We start from the raw sequence: 25,921 nt of genomic DNA, 5'->3' as shown, positions 1-25,921 counted from the left end.
GTTTGTTTACACCTAGAAAAGTACTGACACAGAGTATTTAAAGATAGTAGTTTTTCTCAACCTAAATTTGCCAATGTAATAATTTTTCCCTTTCAGTCTATTCAACTTTTCCTCTTTCATCTGTAATTCAAAAGATTAAATTTATATTGTATCTGTATTTTTTACAATCTTTCTCAAATTTAATGGGGGCAGTAGACAGGAGAAGCAAAATTAATTTTATGTTGAATTCTTGTCTTATTCATTCTAGTCATGCATATAAGAAGTAATTCTAAGGTTTAAGATCATATCCAAATGTTTGATTTATCTAAGACTATATTTAAAATACTTTCAGATCTGGCATATCCCAGACAAGATTAAATAGTTATAGTAAATGACAGCCATTCAAAAGAATATGTGGTGAGGTAATAAGGTCCTCTTACTATTAGGCACACTAGAAGATCAACAGCACTCAGGTGAAATATGAATTCTTGAAATTCTTCATAGTACTCCTCTGCTCTCTGAAAAGGCAAAAAAAAAGGATGGGGGATAAATGAAAGTTCATCATCTTTACAATTTTCACTTAAATAATATGAAATTTTACAGATTGACTATCTTCTCATTTATCTCAATTCCTCTATGTACATTGGTGACAAATTCCCTGCACAGAAACAGGGGAGTCTCCTACTCAAGTCTTGCTGTTTCTCAATGAGCAGGTAATCTCCTCTCTTCGAATTAAAAAAAAATCTCTTGGTTTAAAACCAAAACATTTGCCAAAAGCCCATTGAAAGCAAGGCAGAGAGAGGTGTAGGCATTGTGAAAATTTCTGGGAGTTGAGATACCTGTCTTAAGTGTCCCATGGAAGCCTATTCACAGGGTTACTTCTCCCCACATGGTGACTATTTCCCATCATAATAAATAGCACTATCATGTTATTCTTTGTTCATCAGTCAATTCATTCAGAGAGTAACTCATTCCTCCTAATATGTGATAGATCTAGATTAATGGATTTCCCCTTGCTGGTTTCTACTTGTATTTTAAAAGCAAAATGCTTTAAGCAAAGGGCTGAGTTTATAGTCAAGAACTCCAGATATCCCTCAGTTGATGGAGAAGTATTTTTGTTCTGATGCCTTTGCTTCCCTCTGCAGAACATGCTTACTCCCTGCCTCACTCCCTGACACATTAACTCTTAATTATCCTTTAGGAATGTATGGAAACATCAAGTCCCCAGAAGAATTCTGACTTTCCAGAGCACATTGGCTGAACTTTGCATGTTCTCCCTTGGTCCTCTGCCCTTCTCCTTTGTAACCTTTTAAGTTTGTTGTGTTCACTTTCTGGAAGTTGATCTTTGTCTCCTCTAAACTCTGTGAAAGGAAGGACTATGGGATCTTGTTCATCAGGTGTCCTAATGCTTAGCAGAATAGTGTTTGATACATGTTTTTGAATACCTAGATGGTATGGTGCATGAATTTATCCTCAGAGTGGATAATGAATACCCATTGACCCAGAGAGCTCTTTTAAATCTGATGTTAGTTTTCAATAGCATTTAATGGGGCATATATTTTTGCAAAGTGCATAGGAGAAGGCTTTTTTAACAGCTTTATGAGGATTAATTTTCATGCCATAATATTTACCCATTTTAAGTGCACAACTCCAGGATGTTTTGTAAGTTTACAAAGCTGTGGAGAATCATACTTCAAGTTTAGAACATTTTAGTCATCCAAAAGAAATACCTCATGGTCATTTTATATCACTTCCAATTCAAACTAATCCACTTTCTATCCTTGTAGATCTTGAAGAAGCTCTTCCATAAGGCTACATATTCATTATTAAGGGCACAGATGGTAAGACTTCTTACATTTTCCAGGAAGATAAGAAATACTTCCAAAGTAGATGATGGAAGTAACACCATGCTGACAATGATCATAGTTAGCTTGAAGTCATTGATAAAAATGATGTAAGGCATGAAGTTCAAGACCTACAAGGGAAGTCCAATGGTATTACATCAGACACACTCCGCCCATATTCACTTGATAAATAATTTAAGATGTAGATGTTCTTATCACATATGTCATAATTTTTCCATATGCAAACATAATTACATGCTATCACTATGCCTCCTTCCAGAGAGAGAAGGGGAAAAGGAGCTTTTGTTAATGAGAACATACATGAATTTTAGCTTCCCAACAGAAAATTTTTTAATTTTATTTTTGTTAACATGTATTAATTGCACATATTAAGTTCAGTATAAACTTTGTTTTTTCTTTTCCTGCCTTTTTTTTTTTTGGTCCTGGGATTAATCCCAGGACCCAGAGTCTCACTCATGTTAAACATGTGCTCTACAACTGAGCTACACCCACAGTCCCAGTGGTATTTCAGCACATGAATATGGCACGTACTGCCTAATCAGGGGAATAATCCCTTATGTTTGGAGCCTTTGAACTCCTCTCTTCTAGATATTCATAAAATACATAATATTGTTGAGAACTTTAGTCAACCTACTGAGCTGTTGAACACCACAAGTTATTCGGTTTTGGTCCCTGTTGCCAAAACTTCTTTTATTTTCCCTCCATTTCTCATCCTTCCCAACCTCCAGTAATCACTAACTTTCATTCAAAGCAACTATTTTTTTAGCTTCTACATATGAGAGAGAACATATGCCATTTGTTTTTCTGTGTCTGGCTTATTCACTCAACACACTGTCCTCAAAGTTTATCCATTTTGCTGCAAATAAAAAGATTTCATTGCTTTTTATTTTTTGGTATCAAAAATTGAACCCAGGGCATTTTAACACTAACCCTCCCTCATCCCTTTTTTATTTTGAGACAAAGTCTCACCAGTTTGCTTAGGGCCTTGCTAAATTGCTCAGGCTGGCTTTGAACTTGATATCCTACTGCCTGAACCTCTCCAGCTGCTGGAATTATAGGCATGCACCACCTCATCCACCTATGAAATAGTTTTGACTAGCATTCCCCTGATGGATGATGAGTCTCTTTCTTTCTTTCTCTCTTTCTTTCTCTCTCTCTTTCTTTCTCTCTCTCTTTCTTTCTTTCTGGCATATTTGTTGTCTATTTGTATGCTTTTGAGAAGTATATGTTCATATCATTCACCCATTTTTTTTTTTGATTACTTGTTATTTTGTTGTGAAATTTTTTGAGTTCCTTATATATTCTGGATATTAATCCTGTGTCTTTTTTATATGACCCTAAAAACATAAAAAAAAAATGAAGAAACTTCTGCACCACAAAGGGAACAATCAACAAAGCAAGAAGATGTTTATAGAGTGGGGGAAAATATTTGCCAACTATAGTCTCACAAGAAAATTTCTAATAGATGAAGAGATTGAAGATTAAGGAGAGGGCTGAGGATGTGGCTCAAGTGGTAGCGCGCTCGCCTGGCATGCGTGCGGCCCGGGTTGGATCCTCAGCACCACATACAAACAAAGATGTTGTGTCCGCCGAAAACTAAAAAATAAATATTAAAAAATTCTCTCTCTCTCTCTCTCTCTCTCTCTCTCTCTCTCTCTCTCTCTCTTTCTCTCTCTCTCTCTTAAAAAAAAAGAAGATTAAGGGGATATTTAAAATGACCAAATAGACTTCCTGACCCAGTATTCAATTCAACCCAAGATAACAGGATAAAAAGAGGAATGAGCTTTTTAAAGCTAAGGTAACAATAGTAAAAAATATGTAAATCCTGTATAAATTGAAAGTTACATGGGCAGTTATTTTAAAAATCCATCTTACTATTTTGCCTCTCACCAAACTATCACAAAGCTTTGCCATTGTCCTGCCTAATACATTTCGCCCCAGTTCCAAGTAAGTGCTTTTTCTGAGATTGTGCATTTTCATAGCAATAGACTCATTTTCTTTTAGAATACTGGTAAATGGGAGAAGGGGATAAAAATAACTTTTTATTTTTCTGTTTTGAGGATCAATTTATCAGCCAACAAATATGTATTAAGCATTAAATTAAACCTCTGCTAGATCTAGTAATGTACTATTTGAATAAAAATTCTAATCTCTAGGTTCACTGAATATTACATAAATGCCAGGAATGAAGAAAGCCTGAATTACTTACTATAATCCTTACAATTACTCTATAATGTACTAACTGTTATTCTTTTATTTATAAATGAGAAATCTAGGGTTCAGAGATGTTAGAGATGGTCAGACACTAAGAGATGTTAGGGTTTAAAACCACACAGCAAATGCAAGATTGAAGTTCAAAACTCTAGGTGTAGATTTTGTAAGTTTTAATGTCTTAGACTTATGTTTAAGTTTTCATTTAGAAACAGGTGAGACTAGGATCAGTTTTTGTTCTAGTGTTGCCAGGAAGCTCCATAACATAAAGTATCTATACACTCAATAGTATATTTTATATTTCAGGTTTTCTATGAAGTTCTTTATGAACTCTGTTGATAGGGTGGTAACTAAATTATTTAGGAACATCACTAACTCAATACCGAGTTACCTCTGTCCTCCTTTCGATGGTGCAGTTTTAAAGTACAGGTTTAAGTACCCCTTATCTGAAATTCTTGGGACCAGAAATGTTTGGGTTTGGAGCATTTTGGATTTTGAACTTTAACTTCTATTGTTAAGACAAGTTGCTTAAGACAAACGTGACTATGTGTGACATTACATGGACAGTTTAGAAATAACTATGTCTCTAGTGTATATGTATAATAATGTATGTGTACTTACAATATAGAAGCAAAACCACCAGAGGCTACTATTTTTTCTACTCTTACGAAAAATAAATGATATCACATATGTCAGGAAGATAAGAGAAGCTGAATAACCAAGTGATACAACAACCTGAAGAAATACAAAATATATCATAATCAAAAAATGAAATATTATCTGAAGAAAAAAATCACATTACAAATATATTAAAAATATGTTGTTGCACATAAACTTTACAAGCATTTTTTTGGTTTATGGTAAAATAAATATGTAATTACCATTATTATAGAAAATATTAATTTAAAAAAATTATTAATTACCTTATAAAATTTGATCTATTTAATATGCTACTTACCATAGCAAATAAACCTTGACTTGAAATATAAACTTCCATCATGTTTGTTATGTAGATGATTAAATACATTAAAAGGAGAATTAAATTGAAGAGGTTAATATCCACCACTGCCTGCCCACACCAGTAAGCAGAGGGGTAGAGGCCTGAAATCCATAGCTGAGAACTAGCTTTCTTCTGATGAGAGAACACAGGATATATATAGGTTCAAATAAAATCCAAATACAAAAAAAATATATTGAAAGTATTTTTAAGATATATAATCTAACCTAATATTTAAAAAATAACATGTAATATATATATATATATATATATATAAAGTTATTATACTATATGTGTGTATAAATATGTGTGTGTTTACTGTTTGCATACTGTATATATGTGTACATATGTGGGGGTGTATATTTACTGTTTGCATACTGTGTGTTTATAGTTTACATATTGTTCAGGAAACTGAGGTCTACAGTTACATAAAGGCGACTTTTTTTAAAAAATGTACTTTGTTTTATTAGGTAGACTTGATTAATATCACTTTTCTATTCATTATTCAGATATTTTCTCAAAGCATTAAGCTCCTTCCAAAGACATGTCTTGTGACTTGAAAAATTTATATATATATATATATATATATATATATATATATATATGCATATATATATTTCCATAGAGTTACTGGTTCAAGATGATGAAAGCAGACTTATCTAAATCTTATTTTCAGGTTTTGTTTGGTTAATGAGAATAATTAAACACAAATACAATATAAAATTGCATTTACAGAATGCAGAGGGAACACAAGTCTTAAATATGGTCTTCAATTTCAACATCAATGATTTCCTCCTGAGTTAGGAAATAATGTAGTCCAAAGATTTTTTTATAATATTGCCCTCTAAAGGTTTACGTCAAGTGTAAAAAATCATTGTACTTATGCCAAAAAGTTGAAGTAAAAAGTGTTTTGCATTTTTAAAAGTAAGATTTCTGACTTGCTAGAAATAATGATTAACAATGTTACCCAAAGTAGAGTTAAGTGTTTTTCTCACAGGAAAACATTTTGAACACACAATATTAAAACACAATTACTTAAATCCCTGAACTTCTCTGCTTTCTCTTACTTTGAGATCACTCACACTGCTCATGGCAATGTAAGGAGAAAGGCAGCACACAACAAAAATCATGAACGGAGAACTTTCCGGCAACCCAGTCCAGATGTACAGATGGTTCTGGAAGCAAAAACGTAATAGTAAAATTTTTCATGAAACACACTAATAATCAAAGAATATGCTTTTTGAAATATTGAGAAGTCAAAATATAGTTCTAGTTCACAGTCATCCAAGAAGGGAAAGTGATTTCTTGTTACTTGACATGGGGCTTCAACTCCAAGAAAAACACAAGTCAGAAATGATTTAGGTCTCACTTTTGGGTATACATCCAAAAGAACATAAAGCAGGGTTTTTAAGAGGTACATGCACACTACGTTGATAGCACCATTACTTCCAATAGTCAAGAGATGGAACCAACCCAAATGTCTACCAGTGCATATATGGATAAATAAAACATGGTATATATACATACGATAAAACATTATTAAGCTCTAAAAAGGAAGAAAATCTGTCACATGCTACAACATGGATGAACATGGAGGACATTATGCTATGTGAAATAAATCAGTCAAGAAGAGACAAATATTAAGGTATTTAAAGTAGTCAAATTCATAGAAATAGAAAGTAGAGTGATGGTTCCTCCCCAGGAGCAGGAGAGGAGATAGGAATAGGAACTGTTTGATGGACAGTTTTACTTCCACCAGACATAAAAGTTCTAGAACTTTATTTCACAACAATATGGATGTATTTAATACTAGTGATTTGTATGCTTTAAATGATTATTATAGTCAGTTTTATATTATGTGTTTTTACCATGATGAAAAACAACAATTTGTGAATTGTGACTCTTCATTAACAGAAAACTCAGGCCTAGGCAACATGTCTTTCTCAGCAAACCACAGATGGGTATGTGAAGTCCTTAGCAACAGGGAGGATACATTCTCTAGCACAGAGCTGAAAAGGAAAGTTGGTGCCAATGAATGCATCTTTGAAGAGATAAAATTTAAATCACTACCCCCTAATCAGTGTCTGTCTGAGACTGGGCCCTGTGCCCAAGCAGCATACAGGACTATCTCATGGATAAAATTAGAGGGGAGCAACACAAGTCTGTCTCAGAATAATTCTCCAATTCTCAAATTTTAAGATTTTTGGAGTCTGTGTCTATAAATTCCAATTTTTCTCCAGGTGGGAAAATGCATTACTGTCATCATAGGAATGAAGGAGTATGCAACTGGGGGATGGGGTGTGATTAAGAGAGTAGCCATGGAATTTAGGTCCATTTTGATCCTGAGCAAACAGGCAAAGACATGAGAAAACTGAATAACCAAGAGAGGGCAACTGTCCCACCCACTGGTTCCACTTTCAGACGAGTTCCCTTCAGACACTTCTGTGCTAAACCATCCTGTATTCCCCCTGATCACATTCAACTCATGGATGTAGACATACATCACTCAACTCTCAAGTCTATTCCATTCTCATTCTCCCCATTACCTACAGAAAATCTGCACTTGAGTGTAACAACCATGCAATGGAGCCAAAATGGAACTCAACACCTTTGTCATAAAGTGGAATTTCCTTTTAACTGGTATATTTTTAATGCTGCTGATTTTTCTTTCGAACTTTTGGTGTGAAACATTTGGAATAAGTTTCAAGAGATCCCTTTGGTATCAACCAAAAAACTATAAAATCTTAAATACTTATTATTTTCTAATAATCATGCATTGGTTATATGGGGGATCATCATCCAAGAAGAATGATGAAATGGGGAAGCCACTGTCACTGCTGAGCTTCAGGGAAAAAGGAAGGAGGTGATATTACTGGATCCCAATGTGGAAGGCCCTCTGCTCTTCTATCTCCAACCATTGTTTTCTCTATTGTCTGAAGACAGGCTGTAGCCAAAATCCCAGAAGCTCAACTCATCGGTATTAGACATCTTTGCAACACAGAAGAACTATGGTTACATGAAGGAAGGCATCAGAAAGCAATACATCCCATCTCCTTCATGTTAGTCAATCTACTCACTTAGTCAAGGGAGTTTCCATTAGAAAATTATATTAAATTTATAAAATGAAAGCAGCATGACAAAAGCTCCTGATTTCTAATTCAGTATTTTCTGTCTCTGTCTCCTCTTTAATGTACTTCCTGGAATGTCTCTACAACTTCCACAGCATCCCTCCCCCAGGAGAATATGAAAAAATATTCAAAAGTATTCACCAATGATTTCTCTGATGATAACTTAGCAATAAAAAATATTTTATCCGATAAAACATGTTTAAAATGTTAGGACACAATAGTAATTTTTAGGGTGAATAATTAAATATAAATATTTAAACCTTAAAGAAGAAAAACATAGGTTACTTATCAAATTCTTAATTTCAGGATCACTAAATTCAATATTTACCCATGAAAATGGACTTCTCTCAATCCGAATATGCTGTGAATGATTCAACATCTGAAGTAGCCCATTGCTGATAATATTCACGAGGATAGGAAAGCAGTGCAACCTCTTGGTATTACACACAACTGAAAATCTATAATCCTTAAAATAAACAAAAACAACATCAATAAAGTTAATTCTAAGACCTTGAAGAACAAAGGTACAGTTTTTATATGTAAGAAGCTGGAGTGTCACATTCCAGCTATGTGTCCATCTTCAAGTTAACGAACTTTCATGAGCATAAGTTTCCTCATCTGTGAGAGAAAATACTAAATGGGTCATTACATGATTTAATGTGATTATATATAAAAGGCCCTAGCACAGTGGATAGTGCAGAGTCAGAATCCACTTCATACAAATTTTTATTGGTTTTGCTAAATAGCTATGATTTTGTCTCCATTGTCTTGATGAGGAGATCTCAGTGGAGTTTAAAAGTTGCCTGGACAAGGAATCACTGGCAGTTTATGAGCAAGAAAAGGAATTTTATCATAGCAGGTGATAAACATGGAGTTTATTAATTATTTATGTTTACACTGTCAGCAAAGCATTTCCACCCTCTCTAAGACTAGGTAATGTACTTCATGTTGATGAAAATGTTCATGCATTCATCAAGAGGTTCAATGTTGTTTAAACATTAACAATAGTTCGCGTAGTAAGTATTTAGGACAAAGGAGAGGCCAAAGCAGTTTCCCAAAGTTGGAAGAGAGTGACTATATTTTTCATAATTCATAATTCATAATTTAGCTTAGGTAGTCTAGAGTTCAATGATACAGTTTCAAAAGTTTTTGTTTTTTATTTACCTTGTGGCAATAAATAAAGAGAAAACTGCACTGTTAGTAAAGTGAGACTCAGAAGTTTTACTTATGATTAGGTTGGATTGTCATCTGGTTTCTTGTTTTCTATGGATCATTCACTTTTACCTAAATTGAAATACACTAACATAGCATATGAGGAATACTTTTCTCTCCAAGAATCTGTGTGGATATTATAATATTTTTAGTACAGTACAGTATATTATTAGTATAATATGTTTTACCAACATATCATACAGATAGTTAGCTATTAAATGGATTCCCTAAATTCATAATTACAGATAATTTTAAAATGTAATATTTCATTGAGTTTGAACAATATGACTAATTTAGTTTCTTTCAAATGTAAAAATTACTTCAAGAGGAGAAAAATGTTTCAAAAACACCCATTTAAACATCACAGTTTATTCAATATGGACTAAAAATGTTTTTCTGAGTCAAGCTACTATATACTAGCTGGGTTGATTCTCTGAAGTTTTTAAGAGTTAAAATATAGCACTTTCGTTGCATTTGTGTGCAGTCATAAAAGCAAAACTCAAGAGACAAACGTACCTTTTGTTTACCAGAAACTATGATAGCGCCATTGTATGAGAGGCCTTCAGTGCCATTTCTGTTTTCAAAGTCATCTACTTCCAAAAGTATATTTTGATGCTTCAAAGACTGTATAAAATCTTCAATATTTGATTCTAATAGGAAATCAATAACAAAAGGCCATATAAAGGTGAGTAAATAGATTACAAATGTTTTCCTAGTGAACCCCGCACATAAAGTTGATACTTACAGCACGCTGTCTCTATTGATATCACAATAATACTGGGCCATGAAAAATAAATCATTCACTACCATTTTATATTTAACAAATATTATGCTATGATGAATTAGCTTTTTAATTCCCTTTAATGCAAATTGATGTGTGATCATCAAAATAAAGTAGTTCTATTTCATGACTTTTATTTTTTTTTATTTTTATTTTTTTAATTTTTTATTGTGGGTTGTTCAAAACATTACAAATTTCTTGACATATCATATTCCACACTTTGATTCAAGTGGGTTATGAACTCCCACCTTCACCCCATACACAGATTGCAGAATCACATCAGTTACACATCCATTGATTTACATATTGCCATACTAATGTCTGTTGTGTTCCACTGCCTTTCCCATCCTCCACCCTCCCCTCTCCCCACCTCTCCCCTCCCCTCCCCTCCCCTCCTCTCTCTCTACCCCCTCCACTGTATAACCCTGAGGGTCTCCTTCCATTACCATGCAATTTCCCTTCTCTCTCCCTTTCCCTCCCACCTCTCATCCCTGTTAAATGTTAATCTTCTTCTCCTGCTCTTCGTCCCTACTCTGATCTTAGTTACTCTCCTTATATCAAAGAAGACATTTGGCATTTGTTTTTTAGGGATTGGCTAGCTTCACTTAGCATAATCTGCTCTAATGCCATCCATTTCCCTGCAAATTCTATGATTTTGTCATTTTTTTAATGCAGAGTAATACTCCATTGTGTATAAATGCCACATTTTTTTTATCCATTCGTCTATTGAAGGGCATCTAGGTTGGTTCCACAGTCTTGCTATTGTGAACTGTGCTGCTATGAACATCGATGTAGCAGTGTCCCTGTAGCATGCTCTTTTTAGGTCTTTAGGGAATAGACCAAGAAGGGGAATAGCTGGGTCAAATGGTGGCTCCATTCCCAGCTTTCCAAGAAATCTCCATACTGCTTTCCAAATTGGCTGCACCAATCTGCAGTCCCACCAGCAATGTACAAGTGTACCCTTTTCCCCACATCCTCGCCAGCACTTGTTGTTGTTTGACTTCATAATGGCTGCCAATCTTACTGGAGTGAGATGGTATCTTAGGGTGGTTTTGATTTGCATTTCTCTGACAGCTAGAGATGTTGAGCATTTTTTCATGTACTTGTTGATTGACTGTATGTCCTCCTCTGAGAAGTGTCTGTTCAGGTCCTTGGCCCATTTGTTGATTGGGTTGTTTGTTCTCTTATTGTCTAATTTTTTGAGTTCTTTGTTTACTCTGGATATTAGGGCTCTATCTGAAGTGTGAGGAGTAAAGATTTGTTCCCAGGGTGTAGGCTCCCTATTTACCTCTCTTATTGTTTCTTTTGCTGAGAAAAAAACTTTTTAGTTTGAGTAAGTCCCATTTGTTGATTCTAGTTATTAACTTTTGTGCTATGGGTGTCCTATTGAGGAATTTGGAGCCCGACCCCACAGTATGTAGATCGTAGCCAACTTTTTCTTCTATCAGACGGCGTGTCTCTGATTTGATATCAAGCTCCTTGATCCATTTTGAATTCTTTTGTGCATGGCGAGAGAAAGGGATTCAGTTTCATTTTGTTGCATATGGATTTCCAGTTTTCCCAGCACCATTTGTTGAAGATGCTATCCTTCCTCCATTGCATGCTTTTAGCCCCTTTATCAAATATAAGGTAGTTGTAGTTTTGTGGATTGGTTTCTGTGTCCTCTATTCTGTACCATTGGTCCACCCGCCTGTTTTGGTACCAGTACCATGCTGTTTTTGTTACTATTGCTCTGTAGTATAGTTTGAAGTCTGGTATCGCTATACCGCCTGATTCACACTTCCTGCTTAGCATTGTTTTTGCTATTCTGGGTCTTTTATTTTTCCATATGAATTTCATGATTGCTTTCTCTATTTCTACAAGAAATGCCGTTGGGATTTTGATTGGCATTGCATTAAACCTATAGAGAACTTTTGGTAATATCGCCATTTTGATGATGTTAGTTCTGCCTATCCATGAACAGGGTATATTTTTCCATCTTCTAAGATCTTCTTCTATTTCTCTCTTTAGGGCTCTGTAGTTTTCATTGTAAAAGTCTTTCACCTCTTTTGTTAGGTTGATTCCCAAGTATTTTATTTTTTTTGAAGATATTGTGAATGGAGTGGTTGTCCTCATTTCCATTTCAGAGGATTTGTCGCTGATATACAGGAATGCCTTTGATTTATGCGTGTTGATTTTATATCCTGCCACTTTGCTGAATTCATTTATTAGCTCTAATAGTTTCTTTGTAGACCCTTTTGGGTCTGCTAGGTATAGAATCATGTCATCTGCAAATAGTGATAATTTAAGTTCTTCTTTTCCTATTTTGATGCCTTTAATTTCTTTCGTCTGTCTAATTGCTCTGGCCAGTGTTTCGAGAACTATGTTGAACAGAAGTGGAGAGAGAGGGCATCCCTGTCTTGTTCCAGATTTTAGAGGGAATGCCTTCAGTTTTTCTCCATTCAGAATGATGCTAGCCTGAGGCTTAGCATAGATTGCTTTTACAATATTGAGGTATGTTCCTGTTATCCCTAGTTTTTCTAGAGTTTTGAACATAAAGGGATGCTGTACTTTGTCGAATGCTTTTTCCGCATCTATCGAGATGATCATATGGTTCTTATTTTTAAGTCTATTGATGTGGTGAATAACATTTATTGATTTCCTTATATTGAACCAGCCTTGCATCCCAGGGATGAATCCTACTTGATCATGGTGTACAATTTTTTTGATATGTTTTTGTATCCGATTCGCCAGAATTTTATTGAGGATTTTTGCATCTAGGTTCATTAGAGATATTGGTCTGTAGTTTTCTTTCTTTGAAGTGTCTTTGTCTGGTTTAGGTATCAGGGTGATGTTGGCCTCGTAGAATGAATTTGGAAGTTCTCCCTCTTTTTCTATTTCCTGAAGTAGCTTGAAAAGTATTGTTATTAGTTCTTCTTTAAAGGTTTTGTAAAATTCTGCTGTATACCCATCCGGTCCTGGGCTTTTCTTAGTTGGTAGTCTTTTGATGGTTTCTTCTATTTCCTCAATTGATATTGGTCTGTTTAGGTTTTCTATATCCTCCTGACTCAATCTGGGCAGATCATATGACTTAAGAAATTTATCTATGCCTTCACTATCTTCTAATTTATTGGAGTATAAGGATTCAAAATAGTTTTTGATTATCTTCTGTATTTCTGAAGTGTCTGTTGTGATATTGCCTTTTTCATCCCGTATGCTAGTAATTTGAGTTCTCTCTCTTCTTCTCTTCGCTAGCATCGCTAAGGGTCTGTCGATTTTGTTTATTTTTTCAAAGAACCAACTTTTAGTTTTGTCAATTTTTTCAATTGTTTCTTTTGTTTCAATTTCATTAATTTCAGCTCTGATTTTAATTATTTCTTGCCTTCTACTTTTTTGCTGTTGTTTTGCTCTTCTTTTTCTAGGATTTTGAGATGAAGTATGAGATCATTTATTTGTTGGTTTTTCTTTTTTTAAGGAATGAACTCCAAGCAATGAATTTACCTCTTAGAACTGCTTTCAATGTGTCCCATAGATTCCGATATGTTGTGTCTGTGTTTTCATTTATCTCTAAGAATTTTTTAATTTCCTCCTTGATGTCTTCTATAACCCATTGATCATTCAGTAACCTATTGTTCATTCTCCAAGTGATGTATGCTTTTTCCTTCCTTCTTTTATCGTTGATTTTCAGTTTCATTCCATTATGATCAGATAAGATGCATGGTATTATCTCTACTCTATTGTCTAAGAGTTGCCCTGTGACATAATATATGATCTATTTTTGAGAAGGATCCATGTGCTGCTGAGAAAAAAGTGTAACTGCTTGATGTTGGGTGGTATACTCTATATATGTCAATTAGGTCTAGGTTATTAATAGTGTTGTTGAGTTCTATAGTTTCCTTATTCAACTTTTGTTTGGAAGATCTGTCCAGTGGCGAGAGAGGTGTGTTGAAGTCTCCCATGATTATGGTATGGTGGTCTATTAGACTCTTGAACTTGAGAAGAGTTTGTTTGACGAACATAGCTGCACCATTGTTTGGGGCATAAATATTTATGATTGTTATGTCTTGTTGGTGTATGGTTCCCTTAAGCAGTATGTAGTGTCCCTCTTTATCCCTTTTGATTAACTTTGGCTTGAAATCTATTTTATTTGATATGAGTATGGACACTCCTGCTTGTTTCCGAAGTCCATATGAGTGATATGATTTTTCCCAACCTTTCACCTTCAGCCTATGTATGTCTTTTCCTATCAAATGCGTCTCCTGTAGGCAGCATATTGTTGGGTCTTGTTTTGTGATCCATTCTACTAGCCTGTGTCTCTTAATTGGTGAGTTTAAGCCATTAACATTTAGAGTTATTATTGAGATATGGGTTGTTCTTCCAGCCATATTTGTTTATTTATGTTACTAAACATGGTTTGTTTTCCTCTTTGATTATTTTCCCCCCCTTTACTGTCCTATCTCCCACTGTTGGTTTTCATTGTTATTTTCCATTTCCTCTTCCTGTAATGCTTTGGCGAGGATGTTTTGAAGAGATGGTTTTCTAGCTGCAAATTCTTTTAACTTTTGTTTATCATGGAAGGTTTTAATTTCATCTTCCATCCTGAAGCTTAATTTCGCTGGATACACAATTCTTGGTTGGAACCCATTTTCTTTCAGTGTTTGAAATATGTTATTCCAGGATCTTCTAGCTTTCAGAGTCTGTGTTGAAAGATCAGCTGTTATCCTGATTGGCTTACCCCTAAATGAAATCTGCTTCCTTTCTCTTGTAGCTTTTAAAATTCTCTCCTTATTCTGTATGTTGGGCATCTTCATTATAATGTGTCTAGGTGTGGATCTCTTATGATTTTGCACATTCGGCATCCTGTAGGCTTCTAGGATTTGGGATTCTGTCTCATTCTTCAAGTCTGGGAAGTTTTCTCGTATTATTTCATTGAATAGACTGCTCATTCCTTTGGTTTGGAGCTCTGTACCTTCCTGTATCCCAATGACTCTTAAGTTTGGTCTCTTAATGTTATCCCATATTTCTTGGATGTTCTGCTCATGGTTTCTTAACAGTCTTGCTGAGCTGTCTATGTTCTTTTCCAGTTGAAATACTTTGTCTTCATTGTCTGATGTTCTATCTTCTAAGTGTTCTACTCTGCTGGTAGTATTCTCCATTGAGTTTTTAAGTTGGTTTATTGCTTCCTGCATTTCTAGGATTTCTGTTTGTTTGTTTTTTATAACCTCTATCTCCCTGTATAGTTGATCCTTTGCTTCCTGGATTTGTTTGCGTAATTCATTGTCGAAGTGATCTTTCATTGTCTGATTTTGCTGTTTAATGTCTTCCTTGATACTCCAGATCATCTGAAGCATGTATATCCTGAATTCTTTATCTGACATTCCATCTGCTGCAGCTGTTACCTCTTCTAAAGTTGCGTTGACCTGCATTGCTTGTGGTCCTTTCTTTCCTTGTCTTTTCATACTGCTTGCATATCTTTCCTGCAGGCGCGGGCGGCGGCTCTGCTCTCTCCTTATTCCAATTGGGGTGTCGTGGCTACCACGCCGGCAGGTCACTGGGCCTGTTCTGGGCGCTGGTGGTGGCTCTGTTCTGCCCCTACTCCAATTGGGGTGACGAGTGTACCACGCCGGCAGGCCACCGGGCCTGATCCGCCGGTCGGTTGCAGGTTTGCCTACCCTGCAGGCGCGGGCGGCGGCTCTACTCTGCCCCTACTCCAAATGGGGTGACGTGTCTGTCATACCGGCAGGCCACTGGGCCTGTCCCGCTGGTCGGTCGCAGAACTGCCCACCTTTCGGGCACGGGTGGAGGCTCTGCTCTGCCCCTACTCCAATTGGGGTGTCGTGACTACCCCGCCTGCAGGACGCTGGGCCTGTTCCTGGCACAGGCGGCGACTCTGCTCTGCCCCTACTCCAATTAGGGTGGTGTGTGTACCACGCCGGCAGGCTCCTGGGCCTGATCCGCCGGTCTGTCGCAGGTCTGCCTACCTTGGAGGCGCGGGCGGCGGATCTGCCCTGCCCCTCCTACCACGCCTGCGGACCCCTGGACCTGATCTGCAGGTTGGTCACAGGTCTGCTCACCTTGTGGGCACGGGTGGCAGTTCCGCTCCGCCCCCACTCCAATTGGGGTCACGTGGCCACCACACCGGCAGGGCCTGATCCGGGCGTGGGAGAAGGATCTGCTCTGCCCCTACTCCAGTTGGGGTGACGTGTGTACCACACTGGCAGGCCACTGGGCCTGACCCGCCAGGCTGTCACAGGTCTGTTTACCTTGCAAGCGCGAACGGCGGCTCTGCCCTGCCCCTCCTACCACGCCCATGTACCACTGGGTCGCGGGTCTGCCCACCTTGCGGGTGCGGGTGACGGCTCCGCTCCGCCCCCTCTCAATTGGGGTCACGCGGTCACCACGCTGGCGAGCCGCTGGGCCTGCTCCGGGCGCTGGCGGCGGCCCGGCTCCTCCCCTCTGGCTCGACGACAAATTGAGGAGACTCGGGTGTCTGTGCCTCAACCCCCCTACCAGGAGACCAACTGTTTATGTCGCCGCTGGTATTGATGAAGTTCTCTCCTCCGCCGCTTTCTGATGACATCAGATCTCTGCCATGTTGGTATCCTATGCGAATGGCAGCATTTCGTTCCCCTTGCCGGGCAACCAAAGCAACGGGTGAGTCCTGACCGCCCCTCAGCAGGACCCGGACCGAGAAGCAGTTTCCCCAGGCTCCTAGCCCCAGGCCAGGGAAGTTCCGGGAGCCGGAACTCGGCCGCTCCGTGCTCAGTTTAAGCTCCTATAAGAGTAGGCTCCAAGAAGCAGTCCCCGCGGGCTCAGTTCTGGGAGCCGGAATTCGGCCGCTTAGTGCTTGGTGTATGCTCTGATAGGAGCAGGGTCCAAGAAGCAGCCTCCGCAGGCTCCGCAGCCCTGGGCCAGGGTGGTTCCGGGAGCCGGAACTCGGCCTCCCTGCACTCGGTGTTCGTTCCGATAAGATCAGGTTCTAAGAAGCACCCAGGCACTGAACCCTAGCAATCTGTCTGCAAGCCGCAGGCGAATGGCAGCCTGAAATTACCTGTTCTATGGCTGAATGAGCTGCGGTCAGTCGAAAACAGGGATGGTGACATCAGCTTTCCAACATGGTGGCTGCTGGCCTCCTCTGTGGTCTGACCGGTGTGGAGAACCGAGATGGACCGCTTCCTTCCCCCGTCTCGAACCCAGAATTCAGCCCTGAGTACGGTGCTTGCACGGCTGGCAGAAACTGCAGCGCTGTATCCCTGCGTCGCTATCTCCTCGTTTCCCAGCGCGCGCTGCAGACTCTAGCCGCGGGGCGATTTGCTGAATAAGCAGTGTTACCCTCCATGCGACAAACCTCTCGCGTTTGAGTCCCCGTAGCCGATCCTCGTGCGATGGAAATCCTTCCTCCAGGTTCCGGAGCACTTAGGAAACAATTAATTACCCAGTCTTGGCCATAATAAAATAAGTAGTCTTCCTGAATCCTATTTAAATTAGTAGTAGAGTGTGGGGTGTAGTAGACAGGCCATCTTTGCATTCAATCAGCATGTATCATATTTATGGTATAAGTTAGGCTGCTGCAAAGAAATCTGAAAATGAAGTGGTTCCACCAAGATAAAAGTTTATTTCTCTCTAATTCATAGCTTCAGGTTATCATGTAGATAAGTTACTTCTATCAGATTGAATAGTAACCCAGGTGCATTCACACTTGTCCCCATCATTCTGTGATCTCTAAAATCAGAGCAAATATTCACTATTTTTCATAAACTATTTCTTATAAATGTATATTTTCTTCTCCTATGATTTGTTTCCTCTAACACATATGGTATTTGATAACAAAAATAACTTCTTTCTGGATGTAAATTTTGTTTTCCTGTTCACCTGTGTTATTGATGATCAAGAGGCTGGTACGAGGTTCCTGAGGAAGTTGTCCAGAAGAGAGGAAATATAATTCTGTTTTAAACTCCCAGTTTGCACTTTCATTTATCATAGAATTTGCTATCCTTTCCATAATCAAAGGAAACAGTGCAATTCCAAAAACCAATAGCCTAAACAATAAAGAAAATCACCATATGAATCTATAGCAATTTTATTTCCTCAATAAAACATTCCACAACCACTTGTGTGCCATATCTATAAGGATAATTCCTCCAGGTACAAACATTCTGAGCCTTGTCTCATCGTGTTACCCAGGTCTAAAATGTCAATGCTGCATGAACAGTGGGTCATCCAACTATGAAAACTAAATGCACTTGTATGTATGAACCTGATCAAGAGCTAATCTACAGGTATTCCTGTGGTGAGTAAAATCCAATGTGACATTTACCTTTTCTCCAGCAGAAATGCTGGGCATTGTGTTCTAGTTTTAAAATCTCCTCTGGTTTGAGCCTTTTTTGAAACTGCTCGTTTAACAAAATCACAACACTCTGATACTCACAGGGTCAAAAGTGTTTTTCTTCCACGTTTCAGCTTTAAAAAACGGAGCCGTGCTATCGCACAGACTTGCATTCTCCAGAGGCTCATGTCGCTCACAGTCTTGTGTACTTCAGAGAGAGAAGAGCAAGCTGGATCCATTTCACTTGGGCTTTCTGAGTCTCTTATCTTGTCTGTTTGTTCAAAATCTATAGGCGCGCGCGCACACACACACACACACATTATTAATGCCATCTTGGGGCATCATAGTAATTTTCTTCTTTAAAATATTTAAAATTATTTTATTTTTGGTTTCATTGTTATCGTCTTATTGAAAAGAATTATTCAATACAATTATTTACACAAATTTAAACATAAACTTAATTATATATTAAATTTATACATCCCCATTCTTCAATATTTTCTTTCTGCAGTTATAATTACCAATGACTATGCATATTAAAACTTTTTAAATAAAAAATATTTTGGAATGTTGTGGGTACAATGCAAACAATATGAGAAACATACAATAATATCCAAATTCTATGACCTCAGTGGGAAAACATACTAACTACATACCAAAAGAAGAACTCAGGAAAGGGGTGCTTCTGGCATATAGTTTTTGAAAAGCCAATCTCAAAGGTAACAATATTTGAGAACTTTAAAAAAAACTTCTCAATAGTAATAGCAAACATTAAAGCCTCAATATTTGCTAGAAAGTTATCAATAATCTAGGATTTTAGGGGGACAGCATCAGCTCTGAAACAACCAAACTTTTATATAAATCCCATAAACATGCCTTACAAGTAGCATGAATTGGAAAAGGTCATTTAACTGTTCTTAGTTCTATTTTCTCATCTGTAAAATGGTGTCAATGACACTTGGTGGGAAGTAATACTGTATGTATATATGAATGTATATTTACACTTTTATTATCTGGCATAGAAGGAGCACCCAGAATGAAAGCTCTTATTGTCAATTAAATATTCAGGAGTTGAAACTGAGAATTCTCCTTATTTAGACTTTACTGAAATTAAATTTGCATTAATTAACGAAGAACATCTTTTATCAGAAATATCTTCTTTGACTTCACTCCTCTAATTAAGATCTTTCACAACCTCAAAGCATTAAAGCAGTAGTGAGCACATGAGGATGGGGGAAAACTACCCAACAGGAAATTGATGGATTTCAAAAGAGATTTGGTAAAAGCCAAGAAGGGCTCTGTGTTGAGTCCTACTGATGATGTGGGTCAACAAGCATCCCATCTCAACAGCAGAGCCAAATTTGGAAAAACTCATAGTCTTTAATATGAATTATGCAAAACAGTATAAATATTAAATTGACACATGATCATTTGGAAATTGATTTCTGTGAAATATGCAAAGGATCTGACCTTGTCTGATCGCTGGTTTTCGTTCCAGGTTCATGAAGACCTCATTCAGAGTTGACATGGAGATGTCATAACTCATCATACCCTGGCCAGAACACTTATCAATATCACTGAAAAGGTCTAAAGCAACAGACAAGAAAATATACATTCTTGAAAACATCAGTAGCTAAACCTAGTAAATTAGCACTTATCTGAAATATGAATAATATTGTTCATAAAATGTATGCCTTTAGGTTATTGTCATCATCAAAAGCAAAATTCTATTGGAAGGCTTGTAATCTCTGAGTCTGCAGACTTGTTCTTCAAACGGCCTCTCTGTATCTTCAACCCATAGTTTACAAATATCCTGAAGACTTCTTGAAAAAAAAATATGAGCAATCAGGAAGACCATTATTTCCTCACCTCACACTATAAATTCAAATATACCTCTTTCTAAATCCTGGGTCTTCCTTCTGTATGGGAGAAAGACTTGCAGCTATTCCTTCAAAAGGTATCCCTGTTTCACCTAAGTCCCAAATTTCTTCCAGTCTCAGCATTTCAAAGACTTCCCAAAGTGGTCTTTTCTCTCTCTTTCCTCCATCCTCAGTTTATTCAATATATTCTGGGTAATCCAACAACAATCCAAAATTATATAGTATCCATTGAACAAATACACACAATAGCAACAAAACAACGTTATTTCCTCCACAGATTTCTCTGCCTTTATTTGTCACTCCTAGCTATACTTAATCCCCTCAAATCCCAATGCTATTCATATGCTTCCACAAAAAATTTTCTTTTTTTTCAGGTCACCAAAATCTTTGCATTTTCAACTTTAGTGAACAAGTCTTTATTTTTCTTGTTTCCTTTTAACTCAATCATTCCCTTTTCTTTTCTTTAACCCTGTGGCATTCAAAACAGTTCACCAGTCCCACATCTGGAAACATTTTCCCTCTAGATTATGAACACATTATACTATTTTTCCTCTAGCTTCTTTCAGAACTCTCAATTTACATCCCTCCTAGCTTCTCAAACTCTGCTCTCTTCCAAGGTTTCAGTCCTAAACTACTTTTTCTTTACATACACGCATATCTGGTCCCCAGTTCATTATATGCTGAAGACTCCCAAATTTTCAAGTCTCACTTTGTCTTTTATTTCTAATGTCCTTGTGGCAACTATATACTTGACCACTGGGAAGTCAAAAGATATCTGTGGGTTACCATTCCTAAAACAGAACATTGATTTCCCTGCCCCTTTGGTCAAACTGTTCCAACCATGACTTTCAATAAATGCCACCATTTTCTATCCAGTGATTCAAGCCAAAATTCTAGAAGTCCCGCTTAGTTTTTCACACTTTTCTTCACATTCATGTGTGCAAGACACATCAGTCAGGCTTTCCAGCTTTACCAACAAATACCTTTCAAAGACATTCCCATCCTTATCATCTAGCCTATACAATATTATCTTTTATTTCTACCTCCGAAGTGGCCCTGAGGCCAGTTTCCTAGTGTATACTCTTTGTTCCTCTACATCCAGACATCTTCTTTATCCAGAGAATGAAAATAAAAGTCATATCACATCAACCCCTCATTAATCAATCAACGTCAACACAAAAGCCTCTCTGGCTCATGGACATGGAGAGCCACTGTCCATCTAACCTCACCACTTTACCCACCCCTACTCACCACTTTCCTCCTTCATCACTGCCCTCTAGACATACGCTTACCCTTTACTTGAAGAACAACTGACCATTTCCTTCTTGTGGGCTTTCTGTGACTACTCTACATAAACTCCAATTATACAACAGCCACCACTCTAACTCATGTAGCTTTATTATTTTATCATACAACTATTAAACTATTTATTTTCCCACTTTCACCCACCCAGTTGAATGTAAGCTCCATGAGGGTAGGGATTCATTTAATCTATATTTCTGGTGCCTGAAGTAGTTTCTTTCAGATAATGAATTTACAATAAGCATTTGTTTACTATGTATCTCTTTCCTAGGGGTACTTGGATGAAACTGTGAATTTCATAGAGAAGGCTCCCTCATTCTACCTTCTGAATAGGAGGGTAATGGGCCACCATCCTTACTGAAAGGAAATAGATGGACAAGGCTCTACCAAGCACTGTGATTTCCTATGGTCTAACTGTGGCTTTCAGGGGACCTGGAGTCACATATCCTATAATGGATGTAGGCATGGCATTAGAGTACCAGAGGCCTGGGGTATGTATAACAAGGTTGCTGTGTGCTGGGACATCAACAACAGAAACTCTAGCTACGTGGCATATTCCAGTAGTGGTACCAGCAAATGCCTCCGTATACTTTTTCTCTGCCCCAAAATGAAGTTAGGCCAGGTACATCTTAGGGGGGCTTAGTCCAAGAACACTACAACATAGTTTAGAATACCATCTTCCATGCTACTTCGAGGTTAGAGAGACCTGCCATATTTGGAAGTGGAGCTAAATTCTGAATTCCTAAGCATTTGCCTAATTAACTAAATCACTGAAAATGGCTTATTTAAATGAGACCTATGGTTAAATATTTAATAAATTAAATGTTTAAACCAAAAGGAAGATGCCTATTAAATCACAAGAGACTAAAATATATTCCTTCATTTATAAAATGGAGAAGATTATATCACCCACCTCAAAGAATAGCTGTCAGTACTTAATGAGTTGATACATATGAACTTGTTAGGACAGTGTGTAACATATAGTACCCATTGTAAGATGTTAGGATTATTTGTCAGTCAGAACCTAGGTTGGTATTTCCACCCAGCACGTGGTAACCCATGGTAAACATTTCCTTTTTTTCTCTTTGCTACTGGGGATTGAACCCAGGGGCACTCTACCACTGAGTCTCATTACAGACTTTCTAATTTTATTTTGAGACAAGATCTCACTAAATTGTCATAGGCTGGCCTTGAACTAGCCATCCTCCTGTCTCAGGTTCCTGTCTCTGCCTGGGATTACAGGCATGTGCCACCATGTCTGGCTTGTTGAACACTTTTGTAAAATAAATAAGCTATGTTTTTTTTCTTGCAAAATAAATACATGTTCAAATCATCCAAAGGAGCTTATTAAAATTAAAACACAAAAAGAAACCTGTAGCAGAGACCTTGATACCTCACCTTCACCTGTTCTGCACTCTCCTAGTCTCAGTGAATCAGCTTATTAAACACACTTACCTGTCTTGAGATTCTTTTCTAGCCTTAGAATTATGCTAAGGTCATGTTCAAAGCAAGCCAGAGGACCAGACAGTTAATGTACCTGGATCTAACCCTTAACCAATGATAGATAGAGAGCAGTACGTAATTACCCTAACTTCCTTACCCTTATGGTGACATGACTTAAATCTTTTCTCCCTACCCCTTCCTCTATGATATTGCACTTGAATTGCCTACAATACCTAAATTGCTTGACAATGCAAAATTCCCTGGCTTCCTTCCTTCCCTCTCTCATGTCTCCACTTTTTGCTGGTCCTTTCAGGGAAAGACTACCAAAAAATTTATTAAACTCAAATTCTTATCTCAAATTATTATTCTCAAATAATCCAGCCCAAGCAAAATTCAAGTCCATAAATAATGAAAATTGTTATAATAATGTGAACATTTGATCCCAAAGTTAATTCCATTGTAATGATATTTAAGTTACCTGGAAATTTACTTGTGCTTTCCAAAGGCAAAGTATATACAAGTTTTTCTTTATTTTCTAGTTTTAATTTAGCATCAGGGATATGATGATTAATGAAAGATGTGATTTGTCCTGGATCACTTATCTCATTCTTATACAAACTAACATTCAAAAGAAAAGAAAAAGCATTAGTATTTTCTATACTTTTAACACAGATGAGGTTTTTTAAATTCAATATTTAGAGCACTACTTTACTTGGCTTTATGAAATAAACAAAATGAGGAAAAAACAATAATCCACCGGTTTGAAAATATATAATCTATATATAAAAGGTATATAACCTCAGAATAATTACAAACAAACACATACGTAACTTATTGTTATTAAAACTATATACCAAGTATAAAGATAAACAGAAGGAGATAAAAACATTAGACAGAAGTGTATCCTTTGGGGAACTTTATGAAGTTCATGAAGACAAACAACAGTAAGTGTTGATGAGGATGTGGGGAAAAAGCAAACTCATACATTGCTGGTGGGACTGTAAATTGGTTCAACCAATCTGGAAAGTAGTATGAAGATTTCTTAAGAAACTTAGAAAGGAACCATCATGTGATGCAGATATCCCACCCTCCACCTATATCCAAAGGACATAAAAACAGCAAACTAGAGGGACACAGCCATATCAATGTTTATAGCACCACAATTCACAATAGCTAAACTGTGGAACCAACCTAGATGCCCTTCAGTAGATGGATGGATTAAAAAAATGTGGCATATAACACAATGGAATGTTACTCAGCAATAAAAGAGAATAAAATCATGGCATTTGCAGGTCAATGGATGGAGTAAGAAAAGATAATGCTAAGTGAAGTTAGCCCATCCCCAAAAAACAAATGTCGAATGTTTTCTCTGATATAAGGTGACTGACTCATAGTGAGGTAGAGAAGGGGAGCAAGGGAGGAATAGAAAAATTCTAGATAGGGCAGAGGGATGGGAGGGGAAAGGAGGGGACAGGGGTTTAGCAATGATGATGGAATGTGATGAACATCATTATCAAAATTACATATATGAAGACATGAATTGGTGTGAATGTACTTTGTATACAACCAGAGATATGAAAAATTGTGCTCTATGTGTGTAATAAGAATTGTAATGCATGCCACTGTCATGTATTTAAAAAATAAAAGCAATTAAGAAAAAGAAATTATTGGCTCATAGAGAAACTTGGCCCACATCTATGTTTTGTTTGGCCATAGGTTTGGGCTTTTACAATTCTTTTAACCTAGACATACAGTTTCTAGTTAGACACTGGTCTCACCACTCTTTCACACCATATTTACTCCCTGTTGAAAATGGCTTTCAAAAATATTTGCCATTGAACCCTATGAAGGGGTGAAAATGTATGATCGGAATGTATAAATCCGCTTAGAAAAATGGAGAGTGGGAGGAAGGTAGAGATTTAGGCTGCACAGAACAGCTACCTATGGTACATGAAGCAGTCCTGATGAAACAAGGCAGCTTTGGCTTGTAATGTTGACATTGTGCCCAGAACTAATATTAGAAAAGACACAAGGAGGCCAGAAAATAGGAACATCATTAGAAAACACTTACCAATCCGGTATAACTGTAATGAAGCATGAGAGCAGTTCACACTTGTAGCTGTCCAACTTTGTTATAAACCAGTACTGAAAACATACGTATTCAGGCTTTTCCCAAAGTCTTTACCTTAAGTGATATCCAAGACCACATTTTCTCTTTAAAAAGACAGAAGATCCTGCACACTTCAGTTCCCCATTGGACATGATCACTTTTCTATCTGAGTAAAAAATGCAAGTGAGAAAGGATATTAGGAGTCATTTCTTTTCTCTCTAGAAAATATAGATGAGAAATTTAGCTCAGAATTCCAAAGGAGAAGTGTTGTATGGGACTTAAAGAATGAGTTAGACATCATTATCCTAAGTACATGTATGAAGACAGGAGGGGTGTGAAAATACTCTGTGTACTTGAAAAATTGTGCTCTATATGTGTAATATGAAATAAATTGCATTCTACCATCACATATGACAAATTAAAATAAATAAATAATTTAATAAAAAATAAAGTAAGAGGATGATTATAAAAATAAAGGTATACACTGAGTATTTTAATACTGAAACACACATTCACATTAATGCATTTGAACTCATTAACATCAATCTATTTCAGCACCTGCCAATATTTTCTAGGGTAAAATGCCACAAATTACATGGGTATATCCTTTACTCTGGATGCTAAAGGACAAGTGGCTATTTTTTAACCAAATATACATGAAAGAAGATTTGGATGTTTGAATGAACTATTAGGTAATTTGAAAAAAAA

The 25,921-nt window shown here is 37.1% G+C and overlaps 1 protein-coding gene across 9 annotated transcripts in view; it reads right to left on the bottom strand.

The window, feature by feature from the left end:
- LOC124078023 (ATP-binding cassette sub-family A member 6) overlaps positions 1 to 25,921 on the bottom strand; it is a 59,079-nt gene that overhangs the window by 11,035 nt on the left and 22,123 nt on the right. For 8 of the 9 annotated variants that reach the window (XR_006846784.2, XM_046422616.2, XM_058572182.1 and 5 more), the window contains 12 exons: positions 25,289 to 25,379; positions 23,582 to 23,721; positions 19,949 to 20,065; positions 18,581 to 18,764; positions 18,025 to 18,191; positions 9,909 to 10,042; positions 8,509 to 8,646; positions 6,120 to 6,227; positions 5,014 to 5,187; positions 4,677 to 4,790; positions 1,835 to 1,954; positions 420 to 497 (listed from right to left, as the gene is read on the bottom strand). Coding sequence is in view for 8 of the 9 variants with exons in the window: in XM_046422616.2 (XP_046278572.1) it covers positions 420 to 497; positions 1,835 to 1,954; positions 4,677 to 4,790; positions 5,014 to 5,187; positions 6,120 to 6,227; positions 8,509 to 8,646; positions 9,909 to 10,042; positions 18,025 to 18,191; positions 18,581 to 18,764; positions 19,949 to 20,065; positions 23,582 to 23,721; positions 25,289 to 25,379 (1,565 nt within the window). In the remaining variant the exon portion in view is untranslated. The remainder of the gene's footprint in view (positions 1 to 419; positions 498 to 1,834; positions 1,955 to 4,676; positions 4,791 to 5,013; positions 5,188 to 6,119; positions 6,228 to 8,508; positions 8,647 to 9,908; positions 10,043 to 18,024; positions 18,192 to 18,580; positions 18,765 to 19,948; positions 20,066 to 23,581; positions 23,722 to 25,288; positions 25,380 to 25,921) is intronic. The other variant, XM_046422615.2, reaches the window with a different exon arrangement.

This window comes from Marmota monax, unplaced genomic scaffold (genome assembly GCF_021218885.2).
Source record: "Marmota monax isolate L192 unplaced genomic scaffold, Marmota_monax_Labrador192_F-V1.1 WCK01_AAM20220418_F8-fsc00173, whole genome shotgun sequence".
Taxonomy (NCBI): Eukaryota; Metazoa; Chordata; class Mammalia; order Rodentia; family Sciuridae; genus Marmota; species Marmota monax.
This window is presented reverse-complemented; position numbering and strand designations above follow the sequence as displayed.